The 13,609-nt window shown below is 52.3% G+C and overlaps 1 protein-coding gene across 1 annotated transcript; it reads left to right on the top strand.

The window, feature by feature from the left end:
• The first annotated feature begins 6,367 nt into the window (after positions 1-6,367).
• LOC104254602 (transmembrane protein 45B) lies at positions 6,368-9,142 on the top strand. The gene is made up of 5 exons (XM_009808422.2): positions 6,368-6,578; positions 6,850-7,062; positions 7,751-7,935; positions 8,594-8,739; positions 9,013-9,142. The coding sequence occupies exons 1-5, from the start codon at positions 6,392-6,394 to the stop codon at positions 9,140-9,142; spliced, it is 861 nt and encodes a 286-aa protein (XP_009806724.1). The 5' UTR covers positions 6,368-6,391.
• Positions 9,143-13,609: the final 4,467 nt, after the last annotated feature.

Raw genomic sequence — 13,609 nt, 5'->3', positions numbered from 1 at the left:
CATATAAATTGAATTATCAGCTAGCGGCTTGAAACTTTGTACCGGACCCATTGGCCGTACAGCTGCAGCGGACCTGGGCTGTATTTGAGCCTTATCCACAGCTGGCTTTTAAAGGACTGCAATGCCCTGGGCGATGTCTCCGGGGTGGTTTTTGTCTTGTGTAACTGCAGCCTGATGTTGTTGGATGGTGTTGATCAAGGGTGGGGGCTGCTGGTGTTCCTGAAATAAGTGACCGGCTCATCCAAGGCAGGAAGGAGCTGCTGATGCTCCCGACGGTGATATCTAACCTCCTCTTACGAGGGAACCTGGGCAACACCCCCCCCAGCAGCCAAATATCTTGGCGGCTGGCTCTTCCTCCAGCTAGAAAGACAAGTCCTTCGTCAAGAGCCCTAGCACAGCCCGTCCACGAGCCGCTCATTTCTCGGGCAGAGATAGCATCTACCGCTGCCACCCTTCACCGCCACCTTTATGTAAGGCTGAAATGATGGTGTAGGCAGCAGAACAAGCCCTGCCCATGCTTCTACCACCTGCCTCACCTCCTCTGTTGCCTGTTTATGAAAGCCGGTGTTAGCATTCGTCATAATAATAATAATAATAATAATAACACTTTGCACTTCCCGAACAACCATCCATCTGCAGCGCTCGAGCTGCTGGCAAACCTTTAATTAGATTGTGCCTCCCACCACCCCCAGGAAGTAGGCAAACATTATCGCATTTTTTCATTAGCACTGAGGCCGATGATGAACCTTCAGGGAGAGGATGTTGCAGTTACAGCCGAGAAAAAAGAAAAAGAAGAAAAAAAAAAAATCAAATTCAGTTTGGGGTTTAGCTTGAGAACATTAGAGCGGCTGGAGCGGATCGGACACAGATCTGCCTCCCCCAGTCTCTCCCCGGGAGGAAGAGGAGGGCAGACGTGTGCTGGTACAATCCCATAATACTCCTCCACGCCTCAGCGGTTTGCAGCTAAGGATCGGTAATGGAGTTGCATCCATTTGTGCCGGCAGTGATTTTAGCACGCACGGGGTGTGAGCGACCCGCTCTGTGATCCGGGGGGGGGTGTTGCCATCCTTTCTCTGGGTACCCCCCCATTGGGCTGTTGTTCCCAACCACTTGTCACAGTTTCGTCCTTGGTTTTATCGTGGGGATGGTGTAAAAGGTGAGAAACCCCCTTTCCTCAACCGTTTTGTGTGCCTACCGCTTTTTCCCCTGTCTGGCTGATAGGTGCTTTAATAGGAGTTGCCCTCTTCATAGAAACCTTTCTCTATGGGCTTTCCTCTTTGCCGGCCCTTTAAACTCCGTGGAAAAAGGCACCTTCAGCCTCTGAGCTGATCCTTTTCAGCTGGACCTCGTTCCCTCCCCTCTCCCTCCAGCTGCTGCCCTCCCAGCTTGTGTTTTCCCACTTTCTCCAAGGACTTGACTCGTCCTGCTTGGGAAGCGGTTTTGTGCGAAGCTGCCTTTTGGGGTAGTGGTTTGTCGAGCTGTGCGGCTGCAGAAAGGAAATCTGAGCTGCGAGGAGGTCCCTGACAGTGCCGCTGCTCTTTTTCCAGCAAGTAAGGTATACTTTTCCTGCAGTATTATTTTTAGGGGTAGGTCTGTAAGGGAGAGCGCCTATGGGGGTTGCATTTCTCTCTGTGCTTGGGCTTAACGTGGTAGGAAGGCCCTGAAGCTTTAGCTGCCTGTGTTTATGGGAGCCCCTCTGCTGCCGTGGGCTTCCCTGACGTTACAGGACCCTTTTGCGTGTGTGCTCAGCCTTCTGCGATGCGTCCTGCTCCCCGAGCACCGTTGGAGGTGAGCAGCGATGGGCGTACGGCACGGCTGCGTGCCACCACCACCAGCTTCTTGTTTTCCCTCCTTCCTCCTACTTGCTACCGCTGATACGGAGATAATGGGTATAAAAGAGCTCCTGGCTATGGCTTGGTGGCTTTTAGGGCTGTGCTGGAGAACAGCCCATTGCCTTGGGGAGGGTTGTGCAGGCTGGTTTGCTTCCGTGCTGTTCCAGCCTTGGGGCTTCCCTGGGGCGCGGGCTCATGTGTGTGGCTCTTGGCAGGGCTGGGCATGGCTCATCCTGCAGCCCAGCTGGGTTTTTTTTGGTTGCACGAGGAGTTAGGTACGTGTGGTTGCAACCTGGAGAAATACCGGGTTGGGAATGCACTGAGTGGTTGTCAGCAGTCCTCGGAGGCTCGGATGGCGCTCCTGAGTGCGGTGCTGAGTGTTTCTGCACCATCAACTCGGTGCTTTGGAAGGAGATGGGGACACTGGGGCGGCCCGTGGTATTTATTTGCCTTGAGGCGCTCGTGTTGCTCATCTACGCAGCTGGCGAGGTGCTAAGGCTGAGAGTGCAGCCATCGGCCGTGCGGCAGGTTGGTGGCGGCTTGTGTCTGTGGATGCTTGGTGTTGGGCAGCATCGAGTATTAGATAGGTGAAAAGGAGTGGGAACAGGCTCCTGTGTCCTGCCAACCCGTCTTTTGTGGGAGAGAGGGCCATCCTCCTCCTCCTCTTGGCTGCTGTGGGCTGGTAGATGGATCTCGGAAGGGCTCCGCTCTGGTTTGGGAGCTCTTGGCCCAAAATCTCCTGCCTTCAGGCACCTTTTATAAGGTCAGACCCCCCCTAAAAGGGTTATTGTGTACCTGGCAGCCCAGTTCAGAGACTTCAGAGCCCTTCCAGCAGAGCCTGGCCATGCCGGGTGATACCGCAGCCTTGTCTTTTCTTGGCTCCTTCCCCAGTCGTCCAAAAAACCCAACATAATAATTGAATACACGTGGTTGCCATGGGAACGGGAATTTGCTGCTCATCCTGATTTTTGTGGCAAACTCCAGGACACTGGGTTTTTTTTGTGTTTAATAGCAGACATGAGGTGTTCCAGGTTGTGAAAGCCGGTTGACTCAGCATGCCTTGAACTGGCCCGCAGGATGTTCGGCTCTAAACATCCTGTCTGAGGGCCACCTCCCCGTGGTGGCTTCTCCCTTTATCTGCCTCTTCTGAGTAATAACCGCTCCTTGCTGCCACATCTGGAGCTGGGAGAAGGACAGGCAGGAGTCGCAGGTAAACTCTCCTACCCATAGAGAGAAATACGTTGGTGAGCATCTGTGCATGGGATGGACGTGGCTGCTTGAGCTTGGGAAGAAGGGACGTGGGGAGAGTCCATCTCTGCAAGGCATCACTAAACAGTGTGATGATGGCCACCGATGAGGCTGGTGGAAGTGGTGCCAGCAATCTGTGGCTTTAGCTCTTTTTTGGCGGGGTTGTCAGGTTTTGGAGGTGCATCGTGGCAGAGGATTGGCAGGAGAGGGGGCTTGTGCCTCTTCTGTGGGGTGAGGTCTGTTGGCGGAACAGAGATGTGCCTGGTTAACAAGGATGGAGGAGGATCCACAAAGAGAAGACCCTCCAAATGACCATGGCCAGATGCTGAGCTTGCCCTGTGCATTCAGGCTGCCTGACCTGGGATGCTGCTGTCCCTGCCAGGCTGACGCTTGCACCCATGGGTGCTTGTAGGGGATACTCATGCGTCCACATGGACAGCATCCTCCCGGTGGCATCGATCCCCCCGCATCAGCGGGAACAAGTCCCTACGTGGTGCCGAAATCATCGATGGTGACGGACCCAGAGCTGCGACGGCTCTGAGGAGAGTGCCTGGAAATGGGGCAGAAATGCCGTCCGTCCCGAGCTGAGCCCGGGAAGGCTGCGAGCAGTCAGTGCGAGGCACTGTAAGGAGAGCAGGCAACTCCCATATGGCGATTAAGCAAAAGCATTGCAGCCTGGAAGCTGCGGAGGGAGAAGGGCAGCTCAGGTAATAACTTCTGACTGCAGCCGTATTTCAAGTCCTCTGACAGACAAACTAGCTCACAGGAAAAATAAATTACCCGGGTGCCTCTCCTCAACCGGTGCTCTCTTCCCCGGCTGCAGCTCACTTAGAGCTTCATCAGCTTTTATGCGAACGTGGGCTCAAATGCCGGGGCTGGGGGAAGCCGGCGGGTGAGAGGTATCGGGTTTGGGCTTGGCAGGCTGGTCGAAGGGCTGTGTGGATGTGGGGGGGTTGTTTTTCTGCGCCTCGAATATGTGAGCTGGGCAAAGTGGACTGTTGCTTGGAAACACGTCTGGTTGCTCTGCAAAATAGCGGCTGTTTTATAACAGAAGGTGGGTTTTTTGAGTGGGCTACATCCAAGCTTCTGCCTCACTGAAGGGTGGGTTTGGGACGCCTCTGCTAAGCGAGAGGTGCCCCAATATACGTGATGGCTGCTGAAGAGCTGCGTCCGGGTGATGGGAAGCAAAGGGGACTCGTGACAGCTGCCAAAAGCCTTGCTGAATTGGGCTGCCGAGAGGTTACAAAGCAAAAGGGTCCCCAGCACCAAAAAGAGGAAGAGTGAGGCTACTCCACTGAGGAGAGGGATGGTTGGGACAGGAGACCCCAGGAACAGCTCTGAAACAGAGTGGGTTGGGGTCTGCTGCTAACGAAGGTGAAGGGGGAATGCCCAGCGGATGGGGCGTGATAAATCCCTGGGGGAAAGCTGGATGCTGGTACGGCTCGGGGCAGCTTCAGGAGCTGCGGGTGGGACGTGTCAGTTGTCGTTTCTGATGCCTGGGCACCGGGATATCTCTGCTCTTCTCCTCTCCTCCAATTAAACATGTCAAATTAACACTCCTGCTAGGTATCTTGATCAGGGTTCGCGCCTGACTCCAGCTTCAGGCTGTTGCCCTTGCAGTCACAGTCCCTGTAGGACAATGGTAAAATTTGGTTATATATCGTGCAATTGTGCACTGCTTAAATGTGCTTTAATAGCGTTTGTTCTTAGTCACTTATGTGGATGTCTCTGCAGGGAAGATATGTGCCCTGGACTGGGTGTCCAGGCTATAATAAGGAAAGACGTGGGCCCTCCCAGGGCATGAGCCGTCTCAGCCTGATGTAGGCATCCAAAATCGAGCAGAAAGCCATCACCGATCCCCGAACCAGCTCCTGGGATGGGGCGTTTCTCATCTACCTGAAAGGCTGTTTAGTAACATCCCTCCTGAAAGGCAACCTTAACATGGTGTAAACAGTTTTGAGCCTTCCCCAGATTACCTGTGTCTGGGAGATGCAATGGATGACGATAGTGTCTAAACCCAAACACCACGCTTGCCCACGCAGGGCTGAGCCAGTTTGACCGACTCCAGCTCTGCAGCCAAAACCTGACCGGGGACGTCTTGCAGAGCTCTCCCTCACCTAAGGCGCTTGCCAAGCCACATCCTACCCTTATTTTGCAGTACCTAATTACTTTCTAGTGTGGGAGGACTCGAAGAACGTGCTGGAGTTGTTCATCCAGCCTCTGCAATTTACTTTGGTATTTATAAACACAGCGAGGATGTGATTTGTGATGCAAGGGCAAGTCGGTGTGGTAGCTTCAGGATGAGTAATGCCTTCTTCCGTGCACATCCGAGCTGTAGAAAAGGACCGGAAAGCCTGTACGGAGGGAAAGAGTGAGACCTCCTTAGGTGGTAGATGCATACAGAGAGCAAGGAGAGAGGTCTTGCTGGAGGAAACAAGATCATCCCAAGGTAATATCAAAAGCTCACTGCTATAGGCAATTAGATCATCACTTATTCCCTTCGGTGCTTGCTGCTCTGGGATTTTTTCAACAGTTTGAGTATGGGCTCAAATACTTTGCAGGACGTAACTTTGCATGTGGCAGCCGGTCGCGCTGCCATACCTCTGCTCCTCTCCATCCTTTCTGGTACTCGGTGGCATTGGTCTGGCTTAGCAAGAAGGCAATTTTCATACCTTTAATCTTCGAGCCCTTCCTGCTGGAGATGAAATCTCTTTCCCTTGTGTCAAATCACCACTTGCGTGCGACACGAAGCTTGTGTGGAATATGCATGAGACTCCTTTTGGAAATGGTAATGGTTCCTGGTTTGCTTCCTCCTCCTGTTGCGCAGCCGGTAGGGCCCAGCAAAGTCTTGGCTGGCTGGAGCTGCTGAACACGCCGGCTGGATTCACGCCCTGGTAATTATCTAGTTTGGAGGGAGTTTATGTTCCGAGGAAATAATTGTCATGTTGCTTTTTATTAGCAAAAACTTTGTTATGGTTCATCTTCTAATAGCATGTAGCTGTTATGCTTTCTTGGGCGCTAATGTATTTTTCTCTGGCACGATGAAGTCCTGAGGATCACATGTGTGCAACCACATACGTATATATGCGTATACATATATAGAGTGGCACATGCTGGCAGCTTCTCCAAGGTGATGTCGCATCTCTGGTACTACCTGTTTGCAGTTGATGGCGGAGCTGTGCACACCTGGTCTTTTGGGATGCGGCTCCCCGAGGACACTGAGCAAGTGAGCAGCCTGACATCTCTTGTGGGGATAATTTGAGTCGGTCCCCAGGCACTGTTTGTCCTTGCAGGTCCCACAAGCAAGCCCCATGCCAACAAGTTTCCTCGGCAGTGCCCTCCGGGGCACCTTCTTCTTCATTTTTGGTCTCTGGTGGTCTGTGAGATACCCCCTGAAGTATCTCAGGCGGAAAGCCAATGCCGAGAGCCAGCCAAGCTATGGCGTCCAGCGCGTGGAAGTCTTCGAAGGGGCAGTCAAAGCTTTCTTCGCTCTAGCAGGTAAGAGATGATGATGAGTCTCTGCCCTGATATCTACGGGCATTGGAGCCGCTCTCTCCCACGGGACTGGGGCTCTTTGTAGTGGGAAACAGCTGCAGCTGGTGTGGGAGGGCTTGGGGACATGCTTGTGGCACGCTCTGTGATGGGACCTTGCTGCTGTTCCTCTGGGCAAATACCACTACGACTTCACCATTGCAAAGAAAGGTTTCCTGCAGGCTTGTCTCTTCCCCTGTGTAAAAGGAAAAGGGTGACCTTTCTGCTCTCCGCCCAGGGATATTGGTCGAGCAGTTTGTTCCTGCTGGTCCCCACCTGCAGCTGTACAGCCCCAAGACGCACAGCTGGGCGGACCTCACCCACTGGCACTACACCACCATGTACCTCTTCTTCCTTCTTTCCGGCATCGTGGACGTCGTCTCGCACTCCCCGCTCAAGCTGCCGCTTGGCTTAGATCGGCTCTCGCTGTCTGTGGCTCTGTTCCTCGAAGGTGAATCATGCGCGGTGCCTGGGAGAGTATGGAGTACGGGTTAGGGGAAGTGCTGGGAGGGCCACCGATGTGCAGCAGCCCCAAATCCCTGGGCTGTTTTGAGGCTGGCGAGGTGCCGTGCAAGCAGACAGAGCTGGAGGGTGTGCAGATGCGCAATGGTGCTGGCTGCGTGCCGAAGTCACCCCCTCCCTGTTCCTCTCCGAATATGCATCCGGCCGTGGCTGGATGCCCCAGGTGCACAGGGGATGCACAAGGCCCTGGGGATGTGCACGTCTCCTGGTAACAAGCAGCTGGCACTCTCTGGAATTGCAAAAAGTTGTTGTCCCCCCCATCTAGGTCGGATGCACAGAGGGACAAACCCTGATACAAAGGTCCCTGCCACCTTCTGCGCTGAAGGTCCCCATCGCTGTGCTCCTCCCGAGAGCCCTACGGCCCTGGCTGGGGCACAGGGATCCCGGCAGCTATGGGGCTAATCTATAGGCAGAGCAGACCCCGGCGCTGGGGGCTGCGTGGTCCGGGCAGACGAAGGTGATGACAGCAGGCTGTTTGCTCTCTGGCTCTTCCCACCAGGCAGGTCATAGCAAGACCTGGAGCATAGCCTCAGTTTTCAGATGTGGTTTTTTTTAAAAAGAAAAAAAATAATCAAATCCCAGAGCATCCTTTTCTAATGCAGCGTGAATCTTGGCAGGTTTGCTCTTCTGTTTCCATGACTACAGCGATGCTGTGCTGGACCAGCACCTCCATTCCCTGCTGGCCATGGCTATCTTTGCTGGAGCTCTCTGTGCCCTCCTAGAGGTGTTCATCCGAGACCACATCATTCTGGAGACCTTCAGGACCAGCTCCTTCCTTCTCCAGGGCTCTTGGCTTTGGCAGGTCAGTGCGTACCCAGCGCTCTCCTCCGAGCAGTGGGCTTCGCACCCAGGGAGGCAAGTGGAGGGGGGACTGCTCTGCCCTTTACGGCTCGTCTGTTGGGGATAAACTTGTAGGCTGGCTGGAATATCTTAGGAAGAAATGAGGCTTAGTGCCAGAGCTGTCATCGTGGAGATATGTACGTGTAGTGTATGCAGCATGGACAAACCTGCATGCTAAATGGGAATTAGACCCCACAAGAACAGGAAACCACAGTTATGAGTTTTGTTCTTTTTATTAGGTCCAATTTCTTCCTCTATTTGTTCCAAGTAGCTGGAAATATCTGGGAACCTCTCACATAATCACCCAGCTTTGGGTCTAGGGAGAAATGCACAGCCTGGCAAAGTAGCCTTTGGGTTGTCAGCTTTCTCTGGGGATGCTGGGCTGCACTGCGAGCCCTAAGGCTGGTCTGCAGAGCGTCCTTCTCCTCCTGCAATGCACCCCTGTGTCAGTCTGGGGAGACAAGGATGCTTGGGGGTGCTGAGGGCAGTGGCCCACGTGTTACTAGGGATTATTGTGCCTCTAGTCCATAGTTGGCTGCAGTAGCTTGGTGAAAAGCGAGGAGGGACATGCTAAAGCTTGATGTGTGCTGATGCCTAACATCTCTTCTATCTGCAACCAGATCGGGTTTGTGCTGTCCCCTCCGTGGGGAGGACCGGGCTGGGATCAGACTGACCGCAGCAACTTCATGTTCCTTACCATGTGCTTCTGCTGGCACTACGCGGGTGCTCTCGCCGTCCTGGCAGCAAACTCCGCTGCATCTCGCTGGTACGTGGGGGAGAGGGGTCCCGGGGGGTGCCGGCACCATGCACGAGCTGGGGTGACCAAGAGCAATACCTAGACCCAATGCTATCATGGGAGAAGAGAAGTGGGTGTCTATGCATGTCCAAGCATGGACTAGTCCATGGCTTGGCTGGAAAGGATCGGCTCGGTGCCACCACGGACCAGACGGTCCTTGGCAGCCTTCCCGAGGGTCTTGGGGTGAGCTGATGGCTCTCGCTGCCTGCAAATCCCTGACCGGTGTCACTGTCCCTCCCGCAGCTGCAACGAGTCCTGCCAGCTGAAATTTGGGGACATCGACGTGGAGCTGGACTGTGGCATGTGCATTCGCAAAGGCAACAAGAGCTCCAGGGGCACCCTGCTGCCGGAAAGCAGCTCGGACGATAAATGAGGCCGTGGCGGGCATGGAAACTTCTTCCCCGCTGTGGCTTAGAGCTCTTGAGATGAGGTTTTTAATTAGTCGTGATAAACTACACCGGCACTCGATGGCAGAGCATCGGAAGTGGGAGGCAGGACCCCGAAGGCAGAGCGTGGCAGGAGATGCAAAGCCTTTCCCGTGCACCCCTTTAGCGGTAGCAAGAGCAAACCGGGCTCGTCTGGGAGGGAGTTTTTTAATTTTTCATGCTGCAGCTTGGGCTGCGAACTGCAGAACTGGTTTGCTGGTAGAGTCCAACTGGTGTGGCTGATTTAACTATTTTTTAAACATTGTTTTCGCTTCTGGTTCTGCAGAAGGGAGCCAAACCGGCGTTCAAAGCTCCTGGTGGCTGTCGCTCACTCTGGTGTTAATTGGAGGGGGTTTTGTACAAAAGCTTAACGTGCACAGAGTATACATGATCACCAATAAAGTACTTTAATGAACTACCTCGATGGATCTCTTGAATACGATGCCTTGAGATTGAAGGCATGGTTAAGGCGATGTCCAGCTACAAAATGGTTTGGGAGGTGGGTGAAATATCGGAGGGATGGGACTGCGTGTGATGTAACATGGCCAAATCTGCCAGGAGAAAGGGGTGGGTGGCCAGCGGATGGAAGGGGTGGAGGTTTCCCTGTTAGCGCTGTCATGTAGCTGATTTCTTGCATGCTTTTAATCAGAAGCCGAGAGGACAAGTTAGATAGGTGAAGCACCCCGGTTGCGATGGATTTTGGCATGCCTGGGAGATGGCGTGTTTGCCGGGCAGGGCTCAGCTTACAGAGAGACACTTGAAGGAAGATGATGGCTTCAGCAGGCCCGAGTTGGGCGTACGGATACTTCTGGTGAGTCTCCAAGAGCTGGGCCGTGCAGCAATCTCGGCTCGGGCATGGCTTTTCTGCTAAACCAACGTTCAAGGAACGTGTGGACGTGGCACTGCGGGACATGGTTTAGTGGGCATGGTGGGGTTGGGTTGATGGTTGGACTTGATGATCTTACAGGTCTTTTCCAACCTTAGTGATTCTGTGATTTATTCCCTCCCTGGAGCTGGTCGCTTCCAAACAATGCCTTTCACTTCTCGGTGTCTGCTTTGCACTTGATGTCCGGGGGTATGTGGATTTTTCCCCTTTAGGTCCTTCATTTGGTTTGCAGCAGAATAGTACAGGGAGATCAAAACCAAATTTAAAAGCCATTGTTAAGCAGGATTAGTGAAAGAACAGCAAAGTCATCAGAAAGTTCATCATCAACATTTAAAAGGTTGCGCCGTGTCCTTCACTAAGGGCTGGGCTGGGTGAACAGGGGAGCGCAAACAGCGTTGTTGTTATTATCTTTTAACACCTTTGCTGTACTCCTCCCCAAAGATGTGCAGAAGACAGCTTAGTCTAAACACTTCACTGCTGGTCTGCACGACTCCAAAGACTCAAGGAAACGTCAGGAGGAAAGAAAAATTCAACCTGGCTCAAAGCGCTTGCAATTCCCAGCCCCACAGGAGGTCCCTGGAAGAGCGAACGCTTCGTACTTTATTTTATTTTTGCCTTTTGGAGCAGGGCTGGAAGGAGACCGATGCTTCGTGCTGCTGGCAGCTGTCAAGAAAAGGACCTTGGGGAGCAAAGAAACCAAGGCGAGCGCAGCGTTTTGGGCTCCCACGTTTGGCACCCACACGCAGGGGACTATTATTTGGGGTTGCAAAGCAGCCTGCCGTTCACGAGCAATGGTTTCCCCAGGATCTGGTGAGGAGGGTTGCCTTTAACGAGGGCTGATGTGGATGTCCCCTGCCAGAGTGAGAGCTTCAAATGTGCTCCGTGGAGGTGATGTGCTCTGATTATTAATAATCCTCATGGGATGAGAAGCAGGGTTGTTCAGTCAACTTGTTATAGACTAGCTGCCATTAGCGGGAAGCTTAGTGCATAGGTTATAACCCTGTGTACGGCACTGTGATTGAAAAGAAAGGGAAAAAAAAATCTCTTTCCCCTTTGATCAACTAATGTTACTTTTTTTCGTGTTTCTTCTTGCCCTGGTGTTAGCTAGGTAATGCTGAATCCCTCTCTTACCGAGGCTTTTGCTACTTAAAATTTAGGTCTTTAGTGGGGATGTTTCTTCTTACCTTGGAGAAATGCAAATAAGAGCAAATACTGACTGATCATCCAGCTGTGTGTTTTAACAAGCTTAGCGGGCTCACGCTCTGAGCCTAAAGCTAACGCACGAGGGTTTCTTTGAACAGGGCATGCAAAATTACCTGTCATCTAGTTGGGCGATAGAGATGCCCCATATTTGAGATATGACTAATGTTCCTTGGGTCAATAGAGTAGAAAGAAGAAATGAGATTGTGAGATTGTTGCGGCTGTAATTGCATTTGTAGAGCCGTTCCTAGTGCTAGCCTGCACGTGGAATTGATATCCTCTGTAACAAGCCTTTAACTCAAAGCGCTTTTTCCTGTTGAAGCTGGAAGGCAATAAAACCCATTGACTAGGCAATGTGCAAGTGTTATTGATCAGGAAAGCCGGCACCATCCACCCAAAACCATTGCTGTCCATGCTGGTAGAGTGCTACGGACAGACCCGGGCGACCCTGAAATAGGGTGGGAGCATAGAGCTGTGTCATCCCGCGCCATTGCAATCCCTGCCTCTCCAAGGTGGGTTACGATGTGTGCCTGGGGGGGTTCATTTGCCGGGGACCTCGTTATTATACACAGACCCAACTGATGCTGTTCCCCTGCTGATGTAGTGTGATTTTTGTGAAAGAACGTTTGATTCCTTGCGAAGCTCCTACGGTCTGTCTGTGCTGTCGGTCCCCAGGGAGACGGCAGCGATGCGAGTGTGCCACTCCAGCACTGATTTTTCTTTTTTCGTGGGCTGTGACCTCCTCCTGGAAGTACCTTGGCCAGAAAGCGAAGCCACATCTCTACGCTGATCCGCACATTAGCAGGTCAATGTTTAACTAACGGGTAGCGCATGAGCCAGGAGCTAAGGTAATACTTACCTCCATTTTATCTTTGTTTCCTGTCTATTAGCATACAGAAACACTAAGAGCGGTGTTTTTATTGGCAAATATTCTCTGCTGCACAATTAGACTTGGGGAAGTGATTGAGCTACCCAGAGCGCGTGCATGCTGAATTGTTTGGAAGGAATAGAGACCCTTGTGCTTGCAGATTTAAGTCAATATGTGGTTAAGGGCTGGGCGAAGACCACTGAAAGGGGGAGACGGAAGTTTTCCCCTTTCCACAAATCCTCTGCTGCTGGCAAATGTCAGGGACAAGCTTTTAGCCTGGAGGAACTGGTCGTGAAAGCCTTGGGTAGAATGGCTGGCGAACGCAAGGTGTGATTTAGGGTACTGCAGCTGGAGGGAGGAGAAGCTTCTTGAGACGGTATGGAAAGGTGCTGCTAGCAGAGCTCAAGTGCTTTGCAGACTCTCGGTACCTGGCATCCGTATGCAAAACTTATTGTTATTACTGAGAGACTTTCTGGAGATTCACAGTTTAAAGAAGACTTGAAATTAGCACTTTGAGCACCACTAAAAACTACTGTAGCAGTTTAATTAGCGACCTTGGTTTCCAAACTGTTCAGGGGACAATTGAATTTTCTAGGTCACTTTTTCTCTTCCAGAACTTAGGATATTTTTTTCCTTTAAAATCTTAATGCATTTCTTGCCTATTAACTCGAGTGATTTAAATAACAACAGTAAGCAGTATATGCTTACGCATTATCTGTCAGTACGCATAACTCGAATCGCACCCAAAACGCATGGGTCGGCTACGTACGCTAGTTAACAGATTAGCCGTTTTAGTGATGCAGTAGCTGGGCCCTACCTGCTTTGCGTGGCGTTACTAGAGATGGGCTTACCCACTTGCTGCCTGCCCTTCGGAGTTTGGGCAGGGGGTTGCTCGTGGACCTCGATCGCGAACAACTGCGGGACATGGTTTAGTGGGCACGGTGGTGTTGGGTTGATGGTTGGGCTTGATGATCTTACAGGTCTTTTCCAACCTTAATGATTCTGTGATTCTGCGAACCATCCCGGAGGGGTCAGGACAGAGCAGTTGGTAAGACTCACGGCGAGCGGTACAGGGATGTTTGGCCATTTTTCACTCCTGTCAAATGCCGGGTGCGTGCTAGCTGTCATCTTGTACATGCCAGAGAAATGTTGGTTCAGGGAAGGTCCATCCCAGCTGCAAAAGGGGGATATCGGTGCCCGGTGAGCTGTGCCTCGCAGTGCTGTTTGAAACAGCATCCGTATCAAGATTTTCATTGCATCTGCCTAAAGAGATGGAAGAGGATCCCAAGAGGGACAGATCAAGATTGAAAACCCGAAGCCAGACACATACATCTCCCCTGCCCTCCCCGCTGGTTCCCGGGAACGATGTGCACGAGGTGTCGCAGCTGCTTGGCTTTATCTCCTGTGCGAAGCAAGAGGTATTTTAAAAAGAAGCAATTTGGGGTTAGGGTTTAGTGAGTC

Source organism: Gavia stellata, chromosome 26, assembly GCF_030936135.1.
Source record: "Gavia stellata isolate bGavSte3 chromosome 26, bGavSte3.hap2, whole genome shotgun sequence".
NCBI classification, from domain to species: domain Eukaryota; kingdom Metazoa; phylum Chordata; class Aves; order Gaviiformes; family Gaviidae; genus Gavia; species Gavia stellata.
The sequence above is the reverse complement of the archived record's forward strand: the minus strand, read 5'-3'. Positions and strand labels throughout refer to the sequence as shown.